Here is an 18,107-nt window from a genome sequence, read left to right as displayed (position 1 = left end):
ATGAACTATTGATATAAAAACGAAAGGTAAAATAGTAAAGCTTCTAGATGATAACATTAAAAAGATCTTCATGAACTTGAGGTAGGCAAAAATTTCTTAATAGGATACCAAAGCACTAACTATAAAAGAAAAACATTAATAAATTGAATTTTATTAGAATTAAAAACTTGTCTTCATAAAAAGTTACCATTATGAGAATAAAAAGGCAATCCACAAACCAAGAGAAGATATTTGTAATACTTTTACTTGACAAATATTACTATCTCCTATTTAGGATATAAAAACAACTCTTACACATCCTTAAGGGGAAAACCAATAACATAATTTTTAAAAAACACACTGGCAAAAGACAAGAGATATTCAAAAAAGATATACAAATGTCTAACAAGCACATAAGATGCTACAATCATTGTTTATCAGAAAAAATACAACCAAAATTACATCCACTATACACCCATAAAAATAGCTAAAATTAGAAGGAATGGCTATCTCAAATGTTGGCAAGGAAGTGAAACACTGAAAGTTTTATAAATTGATAGTGGGAGTCTAAATTGGTACAACCACTTCAGAAAACTGTGTCAGCAGTATCTCCTAAGGCTAAATATACGTAGACATTATGATCTAGCAATTCTACTCCTGGGAACATACCAACAAAACAAGTGCTCATGTTCACCAAAAGACATACAAGAATGTTCAGAACCCCAACCCTCAAACTCCTTCAAAATAATGAAAGAGGAGGGAACACATTCAAATTTATTCTGTGAGGCCAGCATTACCATGGTATGAAAGCTGAAGATACTACAAGAAAAGAATACTACAGACTAATATCCCTTATAAATACTGATGCAAAAATCCTCAGCAAAATACTAACAGAATTCAGCAGCATAGTAAAAGGAGTACATATCATGACCAAATGGGACATATTTCTTGAATGAAAGGATGGTCTGGCATACAAAAATCAATTAATATAATGTATCACCTTAACAAAATGAAGGAAAACTACATATCCATCTCAACTGATGCAGAAAAAAAATATGACAAAATTCAACCATTTTATTGAGTACTTTTACTATTTTATGTTAAAAGCACTCAATAAACTGAGAATAGAAGACTACTACCTCAACATAATAAAGTTCATCATATATAAAAAACTAACAGCTAATGATGGTAAAAGATTGAAAGCTTTTTCTCTAGGATCAGAAACAAGACAAGGTTGCCTGCATTCACCACTTCTATTCAAAATAGTCCTGGAAGTCCTAGCCATAGCAATTTGGTAAGAAAAAGAAATAAAAGCATTCCAAATTAATAAGAAGGAAGTTATCTCCTTTCACAGATGAAATTGCCTTTTTGGGGTTTTTTGAGATGTAGTCTCACTCTGTCACCCAGCCTAGAGTGCAGTGGCACAATCTTGGCTCATTGCAACCTCCACCTCCCAGGTTCAGGCTCTTCTCATGCCTCAGTCTCTCAAGTAACTGGGATTATGGTGCCTGCCACCACCACCTCCCCCCACCGCAAATTTTTGTCTTTTTAGGAGAGATGGGGTTTTGCCATGTTGGCCAGGCTGGTTTCGAACTCCTGAACTCAAGTGATACACTCATCTTGACCTCCTAAAGTGCTGGGATTACAGGTGTAAGCAACCGTACCCAGCTTAAGTGATCCTATATATAGAAAACCCCAAAGACTTCACACATACCCCAATTCAAAAGTACTGTTAGAACTAATAAATGAATTCAGGAAAGTTGCAGGACACAAAATAAGCATACAATAATTTCTATACACCAAGAATAAGCAATCTGAAAAGAAAATTAAGAAAATTACATGTACAATAGCACCAAGAAGAATAGAATACTTAGGAATAAACTTAACCAAGGAAGCAAAACACTTGTACACTGAAAACTATAAAGTGTTGCTGAAATAAACTAAAGACACCAAATAAATGGAAAGACATTCTGTGTTCATGGACCAGAAGACTTAATATTAAGAAACAAAGCGATCTACAGATTCAATGCAACACCTATCAAAACCCCAGTGGCATTTTTTTTTTTTTTGCAGAAATAGAAAAAATCCATTCGAAAATTCATATGGAATCTCAAGGGACTTTGAATAGCCAAAACAATCTTGAAAAAGAACATAAGAGGTCACACAGTTTTTTATTTCTAAACTTACTATAAAGCTACAGTCTGTTTCTGGCATAAAGACAGACATATAAATCAATGGAATAATATGGAAAACCCAGAAATAAACCTCCACATACATGATCAAATTTTTTTTTTTTTTTTTTGAGAATGGTGCCACGACCATTTAATGGGGGAAAGAACAGTCTTTTCAACAAATGATGCTGGGAAACTTGGATGCCAATATGCAAAAAAAAAAAAAAAAACTAAGACTTGGCCAAGCATGGTGGCTCACACCTGTAATCCCAGCACTTTGGGAGGCCAAGGCGGGCAGATCAGGAGTTCGAGACCAGCCTGACCAACATGGTGAAACCCCATCTCTACTAAAAACATACAAAAATTAGCTAGGTGCAGTGGCACACGCCTGTAATCCCTGCTAGGAGTCTGAGGCAGGAGAGCTGTAGAATCTGGGAGGCAGAGGTTGCAGTAAACCAAGACAGCACCACTGCACTCCAACTTGGGCAACAGAGTGAGACTCCATCTCAAAAAACAAAAAAAAAGAATAAAGCTGGACTCTTACGTAAAACCATATACAAATATTAGCTCAAAACAGATCAAAAATCTACATGCAAGGTCTGAAACTGTAAAACTTTCAGAGAAAAAATAAAAGGCAAAAGCTTCACAACACTGGATCTGACAATGATTTCTTCGATAGGACACTAAAGGCATATATAACAAAAGAAAATATAGGTAAACTGGATGCATCAAAATAAAAATTTCTGTGTATTAAAGAACATAATCAACAGACTGAAAACGCAACTCATGGAATAGGAGGAAATATTTGTAAGTCATAAAACTGATGAGAGGTTAATATCCAGAATGTATAAAGACTCCTACAACTTAACAACAGAAAACAATCTGATTTAAAACTGAGCAAAGGACTTAGAGTCTTTCTCCAAAGAAGATATGCAAATGGTGAATAGGTGCATGAAAAGATGTTCAACGTCACCAGTTTAATAATTGCAGATGAAAATCACAATGAGATACCATTTTATATTAATTAGGATGGCTATTACTAAAAAAAAAAAAATAGCAAATGATGACTAGCAAGTGACAATATTGGAACTCTTGTGCCTTGCTAGTGGGAATGTAAAATGATGCAACCACTATGAAAACCAGTTTTGTGGTTTCTCAAAAAATTAAACACAGAGTTGCTATATGATCCAGCAATTTCATTTCTGGGCATATACCCCCAAAAGAATTAGATGCAGAGGCTTGAAAAGATATTTGTATGCCTGTGTTCACAACAGCATTATTTACAATGACCAAAAAACAGAAACAACTCAATTGTCCATCAGTGACTAAATGGATAAAGAAAAATGTGACATATCCATACAGCAGAATATTATTCAGCCTTCAAAAGGAAGAAAATTCTGACACATGCTACAAAATGGATTAACCTTGATGGCATTATGCTAAGTGAAATACGCCAGTCATAAAAAGACAAATACTGTGACTCCACTTATATAAGTTACTCAGAGCACAGAGGCAGAAAGTAGAATAGCAGTTGTCAGACTGAGGGAAAAGGAGAATGAGGAGTTACTGTTTAATGGGTACAGAGTTTCATTTTGGGAAGATGAGAAAAGCTCTGGAAATGAATGGTGTAGATGGTTACACAAGGTGTACTTAATGTCAATGAATTGTACATTTCAAATGATTAAATGCTAAATTTTAGGTTATATATATTTCACCAAAATTAAATAGAACTTAAAAAAGAATGTTCAGACATGATTTATTCTTTTTTTTTTTTATTTTTTGAGATGGAGTTTTGCTCTTGTTGCCCAGGCTGGAGTGGAATGGCATGATCTCAGCTCACTTCAACCTCCGCCTCCCAGGCTCAAGTGATTCGCCTGTTTCAGCCTCCCAAGTAGCCGGGATTACAGGTACTCACCACCACACCCAGCTAATTTTATATTTTTAGTAGAGACAGAATTTCTCCATGTTCATCAGGCTGGTTTTGAACTCCTGACCTCAGGTGATCTGTCCGCCTCAGCCTCCCAAAGTGCTGGGATTACAGGTGTGAGCCACTGCACCTGGCCTGCTTTATTCTTAATAATCAAAAACTTGAAACAAGTAAATATTCATCAACACTTAAATGGATCTGTAAATTGTGGTACACTCAAACAGTGAAATACTGTACAGCAATAAAAAAGAAAGAACTACTGCTACAGACAACATGGATGAATCTCACAAACAATATATTGACTGAGAAAAGTTACACACAAAACAATACAGAGTGCATTATCCCATTTATATGAAATTTCAAAAACAGGCAGAAACAGTCTATAGTGATGTCAGGACAGTAGAAATTGGCAGGGAGGAGACATGACAAAGCCTCCTGGGGGACAAGAAAGGTTCTATATCTTTTCCTGAATGAAAATAGACACCAGTGGTTACAAAAAACTCAAACTACTCACATAAGATTTGTGTACTTTATGTTCAGTGTAGCTCAGTTTTGTAAAATGAAGTGACATGGTGATGGCAGAATGACAATGTCAGATAAGACTCTGAAGTGGGGCTCTTGAGTAGATCTAGCAAACGTCCTAGGGGATTGGGGATGGCCGGGGCTCATGCGTTCAGAAAACTGGACTAAGGAGATGCACTTTACCAACCAAGGAAGAAAGACACTCTGGCTCGGCAAAAAATTAGATGTATAATAGGCTTTCCCCTCTTTTTGGTGTTTAAGGGAAAAAATACAAGTCCCAAGTAGACTACTGCTCTTAATACTGCACCCAGAAGCCCCAGTCTGACATAACACAGGGAAAGGTATAAACACAGGAGTGTACATCTTTCAGTTAACGCTAGTTCTCTACTTCAAGGACTGGAAGATATTTCTGCTTTCTGATATCAAGGACATATATGACTAAAACAACAATGCTGTGACACAACTACTTTGAACCTATATTTACAGTGGCCACTGGGAATGGCCTTTCCCAGCCAGGGTCCATATTTGCCTGACTGGAGCATTGCTCTAACAAGGTCTGTAGGAATGCAGGCTATCAAGTGCCCTGCAGAAGATGACACTGTAAATAGCGAGTTTTTGGTGTGGCCTCAGTTTCCAGGCCTACCTGAATGGATTCCACTCCCTGTTGTGGAATATTACAGAGAGGGCCTGGGATATTTCATAAATGGCTGGAGAGTGTCTTGTTCCAGGTGATGTGGCCCAGCCTAGCAATCTAGAGGCACTATCCTCCTATCAGGACATTGGCCATGTCTGGGATATCACGGAATAATGAATTTCAAGCACTTACTTTCATCATTAGAAACATTCCCCAGAGATGTGTGGCTGGAATAACGTTTGTTTTCACTTTCGTTGAGACATCTTTCAATCCAGCTCTCTAAAAAAAAAAAGAAAGAAAGAAAGAAAAGAAAAAGAAAAAGAAAATCACAGAATTGCAGTGGGTGTTTGTGAAGAGACAGAACATCATTAAATGCATTAGATTTAAATGCTCATCAACTTTCATGTGGCATCTGCCCAGATTGGAATGGAATTTTACATAGAGTTCCATGTGTACTATTGCTGATCATGATGAGACTGCTGAGTAGCTTGGATGCAAAATGACTCTTTGAAACCTCACTTGTGGTCAGATTCTACGAATTCTGGAGTAGTTATAGCACAATACTACCAACTGAGGATTATCTTTCTGAGCAAAGAAGGTATGTTCCTGACTAGTAGTTTGTAAAACAAAACTTGGCCAACTGAATCAGTGGTGGTGGTTTGTAAACCTGTGAATTAGCAGCAGAACTTTTCTTCAAGTGAAATAAAAAGAAAAGCAGGTAAAACCTTAGGGACTCTGGTTGAAAGAGGGCAGGGAACCTTGCAGCTTGCCTCGCTTTGCCCAGGGACCCCTCACAAGGCTCTCTGAAGCACAGACTGGAAGCCATAGCAGGAGGAGAAATCAAAAGGACTATGGTGGCTATGTAGCCTCACCATTTTTTCTTTTTTTTTTTTTTCTGATGGAGTTTTGCTTTTGTAGCCCAGGTTGGAGTGCAATGGTGCGATCTCAGTTCACTGCAATCTTTGCCTCCTGGGCTCAAGTGATTCTCCTGCCTCAGCCTCCCAGGTAGCTGAGATTACAGGCACCCGCCACCATGCCTGGCTAATGTTTGTATTTTTAGTAGAGATGGGGTTTCACCATGTTGGCCAGGCTGGTCTCTAACTCCTGACCTCAGGCAATTTGCCTGCCTTGGCCTCCCAAAATGCTGGGATTACAGGCATGAGCCACTGTGCCTAGCCGCTATGTAGCCCTTTTAAAATCCAAGACTATGTGTTTTTTAAATCCAATTTCAAAGGCTACAAATGCATTTTTGACAATGTTCTGTGATACTTATTCTATTTTCTAGACCACCCTCCAATCATTCATTCATTCACTCATTCCGTCAACATCAGCTAAGTACAGTCAGCTGTACTGTAACACTTGTCTTGAGAAAACCAATGTGTCCCACTGCAAATGATATATTGGGGGAACAATTTGAGCATAGTGCAAATGTTGTGTCTCTGTATGCTCCATTTATTCCATAAAAAACATTAGGTGAATGCAAAAAACTCCACGCCCCCACCTTGTTGTACCGAGCACCATAGAAATATGCAGAAAACACATATTCACACCTCAGACATCTACCAGCTACTTCATTTCCCATTGTGTTATGAGTCACACCTGCTCACTTCATAATAACTCACAGGCTATAACCTTCTGATACCCACCTCTAAAAGTACTCTTCAGGTCTTTTCCAAGGTAAGGTGCCATATTTATTGTATTTGTGTATTTCTAAACCATTTAACATGTGCAAAACTGTGCTATCATTTTTATTAGGTTTCTATCTTTTATTATGTGTCACTGACAAAGTTTTTCAGTATTGTGCTCCGAGTTTATTTTTCCAGTAAACTCAGTGGTCTTTATTGGCCGATTCTGTATAATATGTTGATCTTTAGGAAGGCATGTGGGGTGTTATACCAGAAGTGACTAACCTATGGCTGCAGGCTTTTGAGCAATGTGGTTTCCCATTGCCTTCTTTATGATCTAAGAGCTGGTATTTATTGAACACCTGTTTGGACGTGCCAGGCCCTCTCCATAAGTTATTTCATTGAGTTCTCACAACAACTCTCTGAAGCAAGGATTTTAATCTCTTATTTTTCCTAGAAAGCAATTGGGATTTAGAAGGATTAAGTAATGTGACTCCTCATAATTCAAAGAGCCATGCGAAAGATCATTAGTCAACACCTTAGGCTACACACTGTAAAAAGAAGCCACGTGGACAAGTAAGCTATGCGGAGAGAGGAAATCAATGCCAACAGCTGAGAGAAATGTCAGATTTTTGTTTTGTTTTGTATTTTATGCCCCAACAAAATGCTCTTTTAAAAGCTGCTTCCAAAATTGTGAATAAGTAGGGGGAAAATATCCGAGGGGAGGAACAAGGGCCAGCTTGTTGGGAGGATATGGAAATCTGGTATTTCTGAGGAAATATTGAGGAGCAGAGAAATTCAAAACATTAAAACACTATCCCTTCCAGATATCAAATGCACAATGTGGAGACAGACAGCTTGTAATATTTTCAAAGCTGGGATGCACAAGGTAGGTGTCTGTCATTACATTGTATCCAAAAGCACATCCACTTATAAATCTCCAGAATCCTTTTCAAGATTCTCCAGAATGTCTCCACTCAGATCTTCTCATGCTTTCAAGTCCTGGCACATTTTCCCTGGCAACAGCCATGGCTACATTTAGATGGCATCTGCTGAAATTTGCAGCCCCTACCTCGACCAAACCATACCACCAAAAGCAATGTCTATAGTTCTGGGTCAACCCCTGGTCTTCTTAGATAGGTATACACACCCAGTCACTTTCACACACACTCACACCTATACCCCAATCCCCCTTTCATCAGAAACAGGAACTAAGGGAAACACTCTCCCTCTCACCTATTTGCCTATGCTGGAGTCAGGCCTGTTAACATCAGAGTCCCTAGAAGGGCCTGTTCTTGCAGGTGAGAACACCCCGTGATTGGTGGCATGTTCTCTGAAGAAGTGGCAACATTCTCGAGACGAGCTGGTTCTAATAACCAGGTAAGCCAAGAGAGCACAGCGCCCACCCACAAGAGCTTGAGTGAAGAAAGAACTTTTCTGATGGCAGCACCTGTCCTCCATATTGTGCAATCCCATACTGGAGAGAGATGAAAGTGAGGCTACCAGAAGTGGGAGAGGGTGGGAGGTGCTATAAAAACAAAAGAGACGGCATCTCGACCATTGCACACATTCAGAGCTCTCCAACTTTGCTCCCTGAGGCAACCCAGAATAAGTGGGGTCTCACTGGCACATGGCAGATATGGGAAGACAACCATCATTTCCCCATATTGCTGGTTGAAGTACTCCCATCAAAGAACCCCATTTGTTTCAGCTCTTTCTTAGAAGAAACTGTTCCCATTTCTTTGGCATCTACTTCACCTGCTTCTGGGTGTCTTCTAGTTAATTGATGTCCATGTGAACACGTGGCACTTAGGTCAGACTCAGGGTTCAGACCTTGGTCTGAGCAGCCAAAGAACCATCACTTATGTTGTTTTGGACAGTTGGAGTTCTCACACATTCAAGAGTCCTGCATTCCAGTCTCTGTGGATGCAACACTCTGAAATATCTAAACCAGATATGGGCCTTGGATCTGCAGGTACACTTTGACCTTTGTTTTCTTCCCTAGTGGAGCCCTTAGGAGTGGCATCTCCAATTCATGTCTCATAAGCCAGGTAGCTTCCTATGACTGGAAGGCCTCTATTTAGGTCAACTGAAGTCAACGTTATATACTTTAAAATTAGATTTAACAATGGATTTCAGTCTTGCAGAGGTCAAGAATTATTTGACCAGAATGACATGTACACTGAACTTTGAATAAAACACTGGGTTCTTCCACCTTACTGATTTGTAGATGATGTGATTTCATAATAATAAAGTTCACTATATTTAGCTATTACCGTGGGCCCAGTATCATACAACTGCATTACATATATCATCATACAATCCTAGAGGTGGGGACTATTAATGGGCCCATTTTAGAGATAAGAAAACTAAGGCTCAGAGAGATTTGGTGACTCATCCAAAGTCATCTGGCTAGTAAGAGGAAGGACCAGCATTCAAACTCGGGTCATAATCACAATGCTGTCTCCAAATGTGAACTGAGCTTTCTCCATCTCCTATGCCCCATTTAGACCCCAGAACAAAGTGCCAATACTGCTGCATTTTTCTCAGTCTGGTTTGTATTCGAACTTTTGCTAAAACTCTACTTATATAATGTTTGCTAAATTCATTTATGTATTCTTTGTCAGCCTTTGTCATACACAGCAGCCTCTTTGGTTTAGAATTTAAACCTCTTAAGAATGGAGCCCATTTTATTCTCTTTCTTTTGACTCTCCGTAGCTGTTATAAAATTTTTCCTGTAGTCTGGCCTTAATAACTTACATTAGTGACACACACGTCAAAGAATGCGTAGCATATAAATAGATATATTCACATATCTATAGAATTTCCTAATCATTTTCTCTTTTTTTTAACCACATAAGGTGTGGAAAAGTACAACACATCAAAGGTGATTTTCCAAATAAGGCCAAATTCAACATACAGTTATTTTGTGCTTTCTAGATGCAAGAAGCTGTGCTAAAGAGAAGCTGTAGTGGCTGGGCCCAGCGGCTCACGTCTGTAATGCCAGCACTTTGGGAGGCTGAGGCGGGCGGATCACCTGAGGTCAGGTGTTCAAGGCCAGCCTGCCCAACATGGCGAAACCCCATCTCTACTAAAAATACAAAAATTAGCCAGGTGTGGGTGGCATGAGCCTGTAATCCCAACTACTCAGGAGCCTGAGGCAGGAGAATCGCTTGAACCTGGGAGGTGGAGGTTGCAGTGAGCCGAGATCACACCACTGCACTCCAGCTGAGGTGACAGAGTAAAACTGCATCTCAAAAAAAAAAAAAAAAAAAAAAAAAGAGAGAGAGAGAGAAAAGCTGTAATGATATAAACGTGAATAAGACTGGCTTCTGCCCTCTAATTACCCAGTAGATAGTAAGGCACATGGCCAGGTGTGGTGGCTCATGCCTATAAACCCAGCACTTTGGGAGGCCAAGGAGCACGGATCATGAGGTCAGGAGATCGAGACCATCTTTTGGCTAACATGGTGAAACCCCATCTCTACTAAAAATACAAAAAAATTAGCTGAGCATAGTGGCATGTGCCTGTAGTACCGGCTACTCAGGAGGTTGAGGCAGGAGAATCGCTTGAACCCAGGAGGCGGAGGTTACAGTGAGCCAAGATCACGCCACTGCACTCCAGCCTGGATGACAGAGCGAGACTCCATCTCAAAAGAAAAAGAAAAGAAAAGAAAGAGTGCGGGACCCTGTCGTTTTTGTCCATCATCTTGCACCTAGTGACCAGCCCTGTGCCTAGCTCCATAAATGTTGCACAATAAATAGATGTTGTTGAATGCATTACTTTTTTCTAAAAATGATATTAAGTTCCCATTGTGTGCCAGGTACTACAGAAGGCAATTTCACATATGTTGTCTAAATTGGACCCAGAACAATATTACATGTTATGTTTTCATATCTCTATTTATAGATATGGAAGGTAGGCTTGAAGCAAAAGTTCCAAAGGAAGACAGACTGTGATCAATGCTGCAATACTGGAACTGAGTTCTGGGGACTGCATGGCACACAGGAGAAAGAGAGTTCTGTCCACCCCAGGATAACTTCCTGTTCCCAGTCGCCTCATTCTTCATCTATAAAAATCATCTGACCTGTTAGTAAGGATCACGCTTCTGCTAAATGCCCAGCAGGATTTACCTACAGCTGTGAGCAGAGGCTCCCGGGCTGTGAAGCATCCCTTCCCCTGATTCATCTGGGATTATGGGCAGGAAGGAGGAGATAATGCCTATGGATTTTCACTTTGAAGGAGTTCAGCCCACATTCCTTAGAGGAAGATCTTTCTGCCTCTTCACTTTGGACTGAAGATTTGGAAACCCCAATGTGAAGTTATTTTCTTGGGTACATATAATGGGGTTGAGCAGAGCCATATATGGTTATCAGGTTTTCTCTTTACAGCAGCAAAGAATAACTTAGAAGTAGCCGCATCGGGGACATGGCACGTCCAAGGCAGTGTAAGGTTCAGACTGGTGCTTCACAAACACATATTGATCTGGCGGGGAGGGTCTATTAAGATGGTGGATGATAGACGAGGAGATAGATTCTCTACCAGAAAGGCCTCTGGGAAGAAACAGCTTGTGAGCAGACAGAGTTTAGTGAGGGAGCAAGGTTTTCTAAGATTGAGAGAGAGGGGACCACAAGCGTGACCGTCCCCCCAAACCAGGTAAGATCATGCTTGGCTTGTTTGAGGAATAGCAAGAAGGATGCAGCATGACCAAGGGGCAGGTAGTACAAGATAAAAGAGAAGACAGAGGCGGGCTTGGGAGAATATAGGGTTTGGAGCTCAAATCCAACTGGATTTCAAATCCCAGCCTGGCCACTTACCAGTTATGTAACATTGGGATAGTTCCTAAACCTTCCTAAATCCCTATCTACCTGATTTCTTCAAAGGTTAACTGGAATTATAAAGGTAAAGCACTTAGCGTGTTTGGCTTTAAGGGCCATAGAAAAATGAGGAAGGCATGGTTTCTATCCACCAGGAACTCACAGCTGAGCGACAGGGACAGGTGCCTGATGGTGATGTCTGGCATTTATTGCATGACCTCCAGTGCTGGTCGCTCTGCTCCACATGCCTCATCTCTGTTGCTCACAGCAACTGAAGCAGAGACTTGACTAACTCTCATATACAAGGATGCAACTGAGACCCAGAGAAGCTAGTTGGTGGCTGAGGTAGGTCAGGTCTGTTTGACTCCAAGGCTGGGCTGTGCTCCCTGCACACACTGCCTCTGCAAACAAGCAAGTATCAGGAGTATGTTGGTATTATAATAAGGTGCTGTGGGCACAGAGAGGAGAGGAAAGCCTGGCTGCTTCACAGAGGGGGTGGCATTTCAGCTGGTCCTTAAAGGATTTAGCACCTGCCAGAGCAAGGAGGGAAGCAGGGCATTTCAGGCAGGAGGGCTGCCTTCAGGACAAAGTCACAAAGCTGTGAAAGGTCTGGCGGTTCTGGGAAAGGTGAAGGGTTCACCGACCTGTGACTCCCAGTGGTGGGAGACAGGTGGAAGAATCCGTTAGGAGCAGATTGCAAAGGCCTTGCCCACAGGGCCCACCGGGCCGTGAAGCCTGCAGGCAGCTGGGAGCCAGCCGTGGTGTTCAAGCAGTGGGGATGTGAACACGTTGAGTTTTGTTCCTGAGGCACTGGATGAGAACAGGGAGGTTCTGACTTATGCAATACCTGCGGAAAACACCGCCTGACTTCTAAGTGTCACCGGGATTAACAGAGGGTGTTATTCACACTGTATCAACAGTCTCTCAGGGCACTGTGCTGGGGCCTATTTTAGGAACTTGCAGCTCCAGAAATGCTACATAAAAGAGTCGACATGCCACACTCACAGCTACTAAGGGCGGGCCTGGCCCCAGTTCCCCCTGAGGGTTCCAGGCGCGCCCCAGTTTCCTCTCCCTGGGCCCTGGTCATTACCAGTGGAATGGCGCCGTCGAGGCCTGCTTCTGTCGCCTCCCGCACCAGGGTGTACTGTCGTCTTGATCATTCTCTTTCAGCCCCTTTCTCTCTCTCTCTCCTGGCTCCCTGCAGCTCGCAGTGGCGACACACAGGAGTTCGGAGAAGCCCAGGAAGCCAGCAGCTGTGGCCTCTCCAGGGGGTGTCTCAGGTCAGTGGGTTGCCATGGCAACGCCACAGGCCCTGCCCCAGGGGCTGCTGGGTTCCAGGAAGGGGACCTGCCCTGCCTCTGCTTTCATTCCGTCCCTCATTTACCAAACATTGATTTAGCACCTACTGTTTGCCAGGCTCTAGTGATGAACATGGCAGAGAAGGTCCCTACTCTCAGAAAACTTATATTTTGTGGTAGAGACAGAGACAAATTAGCAAGAAGACAGCAGACAGTGAGCGTTATGAAGAAATAAAGCCATAGAATGGGGGATCAAGAGAGGTGGGGGTGGCCGGGTGTGGTGGCCCACACCTGTAATCTCAGCACTTTGGGAGGCCGAGGTGGGTGGATCATGAGGTCAAGAGATCGAGACCATCCTGGTCAACATGGTGAAACCCTGTCTCTACTAAAAATACAAAAATTGTTTGGGTTTGGTGGCATATCCCTGTAATCCCAGCTACTCAGGAGGCTGAGGCGGGAGAATCGCTTGAACCCGGAAGGCAGAGGTTGAAGTAAGCCAAGATCGTGCCACTGCACTCCAGCCTGGTGACAAAGCCAGACTCTGTCTCAAAAAAAAAAAAAAAAAAAAAAAATGGAGAGAGAGAGGTGGGGGTGCTGTTCTGGGCAGTGGGGATACTGCAGGCCTCTCTAAGAAGGTGACGTTGGGGTGCAACGGCCTGGGTGGGTTTTGGTGGGTAAGGAGGAGCCAGGAGACCAGCATGGCGAAGCAGGAGGCAGGGAGAGCAGCAGGAAGTGAGGGAGAAAGTTAGGAAGAACCCAAAGTATATAGGGACTTGCAGACCCTCCTAAGAACTTCACATTTATTCCAAGTGTGCTAAGAAGCTATTGGAACACTTTTAACAGGTGACGCGGACTGCACTGGCTCAGAAAGGTCAGCCCACATTCATTCATCCCTGTCTTCATTTGGCAACTATTTATGGGGTACCATGGGGCAGGGGCCGGCTACACAGGAGGGACACAGCCTCGATAGACAGTTCCAACTTTTTAGAAAGTTAGAATTTAGTGTGGGCAACAATCACACAAACAGAGACACAATTACCAAGAGTGCTGCGTGAGAGAAAAAAGGGGGGTCGGGTCTAATCTCGGGGGAGTTAGGAAGCTTCTTGGAGGAAGCAGCCTTAAACTGGCAGCTAAAGAACGTGAGGGCATGAACCAGGTAGAGAGGGAGGAAGCGTGTTCCTGGCAGAAGGAACAGCATGTGCAAAGTTCCTGAAGCAGGCAGAAGAAGGATGCATTCAAGAAACTGACAAGCAGCCTGAGCATGACTACACACATTGATTCAGGTATCAACACGTGTTTCCTGAGACTATCCTGCCTGATGAACACTTTAAGAAGTGCTACAGGGGATGCACATACATAATCCTTACATCTGTACTCAGTGCTGGGTTAGGGAGTCTGGATTGTATTCAGTAGGTAGTTGGGAACCTCAAAAAGTTTTTGAGTAGAGTGGGTCACAAGCAAAGCAGTTCTGTGGGCAGCTCTGTCTGGTGCTGCCAAACACATTTTAGAGGGGAGAGAATTGAAGAGGAAGCCACGGAGTAAGGGTTACCAAATCACTTATCATCCAAACCTGACTACTTTTGAGATTAAAAAGCTACGTTATTAATAATTGTGCCAGGATCACATACAAAAACCAGGATTGAGCCAGGCAAACCAAGACTTACCGGCTCCCCTCTATAGGAGGCTGCTAGAGGCTAATTATGTCTTAGAGACCTGAACTGGATGGATGCAGTAATTTTTTTTTCTTTTTTCTTTTTTGAGTCAGAGCCTCCTTCTGTCACCCAGGCTGGAGTGCAGTGGCATGATCTTGGCTCACTGCAGCCTCCGCCTCCCAGGTTCAAGTTATTTTCCTGCCTCAGCCTCCCGAGTAGCTGGGACTACAGGCACTCGCCACCACACCCGGCTAATTTTTTTTTTGTATATTTAGTAGAGATGTGGTTTCACCATGTTGGTCAGGCTGGTCTCTAACTCCTAATCTTGTGATCTGCCTGCCTCAGCCTCCCAAAGTGCTGGGATTACAGACATGACCCACCATGCCCGGCCAGTTTTTTTTTTTTTTTAAAAAAAAAAAAAAAAAAAAGAAACTGGCCGGGCATGGTGGCTCAATTGTAGTGAAGAAGATATAGGAACTCTTTCCAGTTAAATGTGTTCACTCCCCAGCCAATCCATGTGATCAGGGCTCCATGTTACTTCCTCATCAGCTGGTGTCTCAATCACAGCAGGACACAGGTGAATCTAATATCATTCTCCTGGAATATGGCCTCTCAACACAAGCACCATCACCTTCATCATCATCATCATCACAGCGATTACTTGCCTGAGATCACACAGTTGTTAAGCTGCTGAGCAGGGATTTGAATCCGACTTGAACCTAACCACTTACCTATGTTATGATACTTGTAATTATATACACATTGAAGTCTCATTGTGAGTACTAAGTTGTGTCTAACATAATACCACACGTATAATAGGTGCTCAATAATGTGATTGCCCTTTCTCACTTTAGGAAATCTCAATATGTAAAACTCTAAAACAGGCAAGAAAATTAACTAAGGGATCAGTATTTGCAATATACAAGAAAAAAAAAAAAAGAATTAACGAGGAAACTCCCAAAGACGCACCAATGCTGTTTGTTCAGAGATCATGAACTCACCAAGAGTCTTCAGACACTAGAGAAAATTCAAACTAAGGTGTTCAGTGCCATCTCCTGTCGAAGATAAATTCAATGTAAAAGCAGATCTCGGCTTTGAAAATATCCCTGGGAACACCAGAATTAATGTACATTATTGCATAACTGGGTGGTAAAAATTTCATTTTCCCTCAACTTCTGGGGAAGGGTGTACCTACTACTACTTAATGTTAGCAGTCTTTTTTCTTTGTTTCTATTTCTGCTATAACAGTATTATGAAAACATAAAATTAGGAAAAGAAGCACTGAAGCCAAGGCTACTCGCTCTACACTGCATCTGATATTATTTCATTATTGACATCATTGCCTTTTCTAGTTTTGGGTTTTTATTTTTACCTTTCCTGCTCTGTTTGGGGATGTGGATTTCCCCAAAACCTCAGGAACCAGGCATCCTAGCTACAGAAACAGAATATATTTTAACCTAGCCTGAACTTTTGAGGTAAGCCACCAAAACATCCTTCCTAGGCAATGCTTTTCTCTTTCCTTTAAGTCTATCGTAAAAATTACATGTTGAAATGTTGGAAAGAGAAACATTTTCCCACAACCCCACCACTCTAACCTGGGAACTACCTTTCTTTTCTTTCTTTGTGTATATTGTTGCAATATCTATAAGTGCACATAAGAGACTGTAACCCCAGCAAACACAGCATTTCTATTCATTTTTCTCTTAATGTTCTATTATATGCAGATTTTTCATGTCAGTTCAGTCTTCATAATCATCATTGTTTGAAAGATGCCCAATGTTCCATTGAGCAAACGTTTCTGTTTTCCATAATGTTTCAATAAACAATTTGGTGTATGTCATTTTTTCTTTGTTTTGAATCATTTCCTGAGAGTCACTTAGAAGAAGAGAAAGTTAGCAAGCAGGCGGGAATAGTGATTAACTGCCAGTGAATGGTCTGAATTCCAGGCTTAATACTTACTCGTTCAATGAATTGAGGCAAATTAACTTCTCCAAACCTCAGTGTTCCCTTATACATAATACAGATAATAATAATCTGCCTGCCCCATCTTCATGGTGTGAGATTTAAGTGAACAGGTGCACAGAAAGCACTTAGAATACTACCTGGACCAGAGCAAGTTCTAGCCACACAGAACAACCGTAATCCCAGTTCCCAAGAGTTTGTTTTTGACAGAGGCACCTTTTTTCCTCTTTTCCTTTTTATTTTTTGCCCCCACCCCAACCCTTTTTTAGAGATGGGATCTTGCTTGTTGCCCAGGCTGGAATGCAGTGGCACCATCATAGCTTCACTGCAGCTTCAAATTCCAGGATTCAAGTGTTCCTCCCACCTCAGTCTTCCAAAGTACTGGGATTGTAGGCTTCAGCCACTATACCTGGCCTTGTTGCTGTTCTTTTCAATGGCAGTATAATAGTTAAGACCACGGACTGTGGAGCCAAACTGCTAGATTCAAGTCTGACTTCTTTGCTCTGTGAACTTAGGCAAGTAACTTAACCTCCTCGAGCTTCGGGTTCTTCATCTGCAAAGTGGAGTAGGACCAATCACAGCTCACGGGGTTTATGTAAGAACTGAGTGAATAAGGTACATCAAGTGCCTACATGATAAGCACTGTATGTCTTCGCTAATGTATCATGCCCACCCCTAAGGCATCCCACTTAGTCTCTACCTGAAATCACCTTTCGTGTTTGATTGTTGGATCTCCTGATACAATTAAAAGAACATGGCCTTAGAAACCAGAAAGACACTAATTCTAATATTCCCCTTACAATTGACTAAGTAAGCTCTGCAACCCTAGGCAAAATACTTAGCCTCATAGGCCTCAATTTCCTTCCTATTAAAAAAAACTACCCCATGAAGTTATTATGAGGATTATTTAGGAGAAATAATATAAGCTCCTTAAGAGCTGATTGTACTTATTCCCCCACTATTCTCTGTATTTAGGGCAGTGCTTGGCTCAGAATAGCCGATCAATAGAAGTGGAGGAAAGGACAGAAAGGAGGGAGGGAAAGAAACGAATGAAGGAAGCGCTAACACCATGCCTGGCACATAATAAGGGGATCCAAAGAGTGTTAGTTAGTCTATAATTTATCAGGTACAAACAAGTTTATGATTTATCAGGTACAGGGAGCCTTGAGCCAGGCTTCCTAGAAAGCAAGGAAAGAGATGCAGCATCCTTTGTAATATTAAAAATGGACTGATTTACACATTAAGTAAACATTTATTAAGCGCTATGTGAAGCCACTCTAGCAGATGCTATGGCCTGTGCTAAACACAGATAACAATGACACAAGTGAAACTCTCAGAAAACAAAGGAAGAAGCCTCAATAAACATAGAAAATCAGAATGAAAAATACACTTCCTTATGAATATAAGTTTTTTAACTGGGATGCAGGTGACCTGGTTTAAACAAAGCAGGATCAGCTTTGGAACCACAAACCTCAGTTTGGATATTCATTTGCCATACAGGCCAATGCATGTGACTGAAA

General features: G+C 41.7%; 1 protein-coding gene across 4 annotated transcripts in view; it reads right to left on the bottom strand.

Annotated features, from left to right (window-relative positions):
* The window catches only part of RFX4 (regulatory factor X4), a 178,533-nt gene that overhangs the window by 146,612 nt on the left and 13,814 nt on the right, over positions 1-18,107 (bottom strand). For 2 of the 4 annotated variants that reach the window (XM_032285761.1, XM_032285754.1), the window contains exon 2: positions 5,426-5,512. The exons of 1 other annotated variant lie outside the window; for it this stretch is intronic. In XM_032285761.1, coding sequence (XP_032141652.1) covers positions 5,426-5,512 — 87 coding nt within the window. Of the gene's footprint in view, positions 1-5,425; positions 5,513-12,765; positions 13,268-18,107 lie in introns of those variants that run through there. One more of the 4 variants, XM_032285771.1, reaches the window with a different exon arrangement.

This window comes from Sapajus apella, unplaced genomic scaffold (genome assembly GCF_009761245.1).
Source record: "Sapajus apella isolate SASKATOON/1434 unplaced genomic scaffold, GSC_monkey_1.0 scaffold2, whole genome shotgun sequence".
Classification (NCBI taxonomy): Eukaryota; Metazoa; Chordata; class Mammalia; order Primates; family Cebidae; genus Sapajus; species Sapajus apella.
The sequence above is the reverse complement of the archived record's forward strand: the minus strand, read 5'-3'. Positions and strand labels throughout refer to the sequence as shown.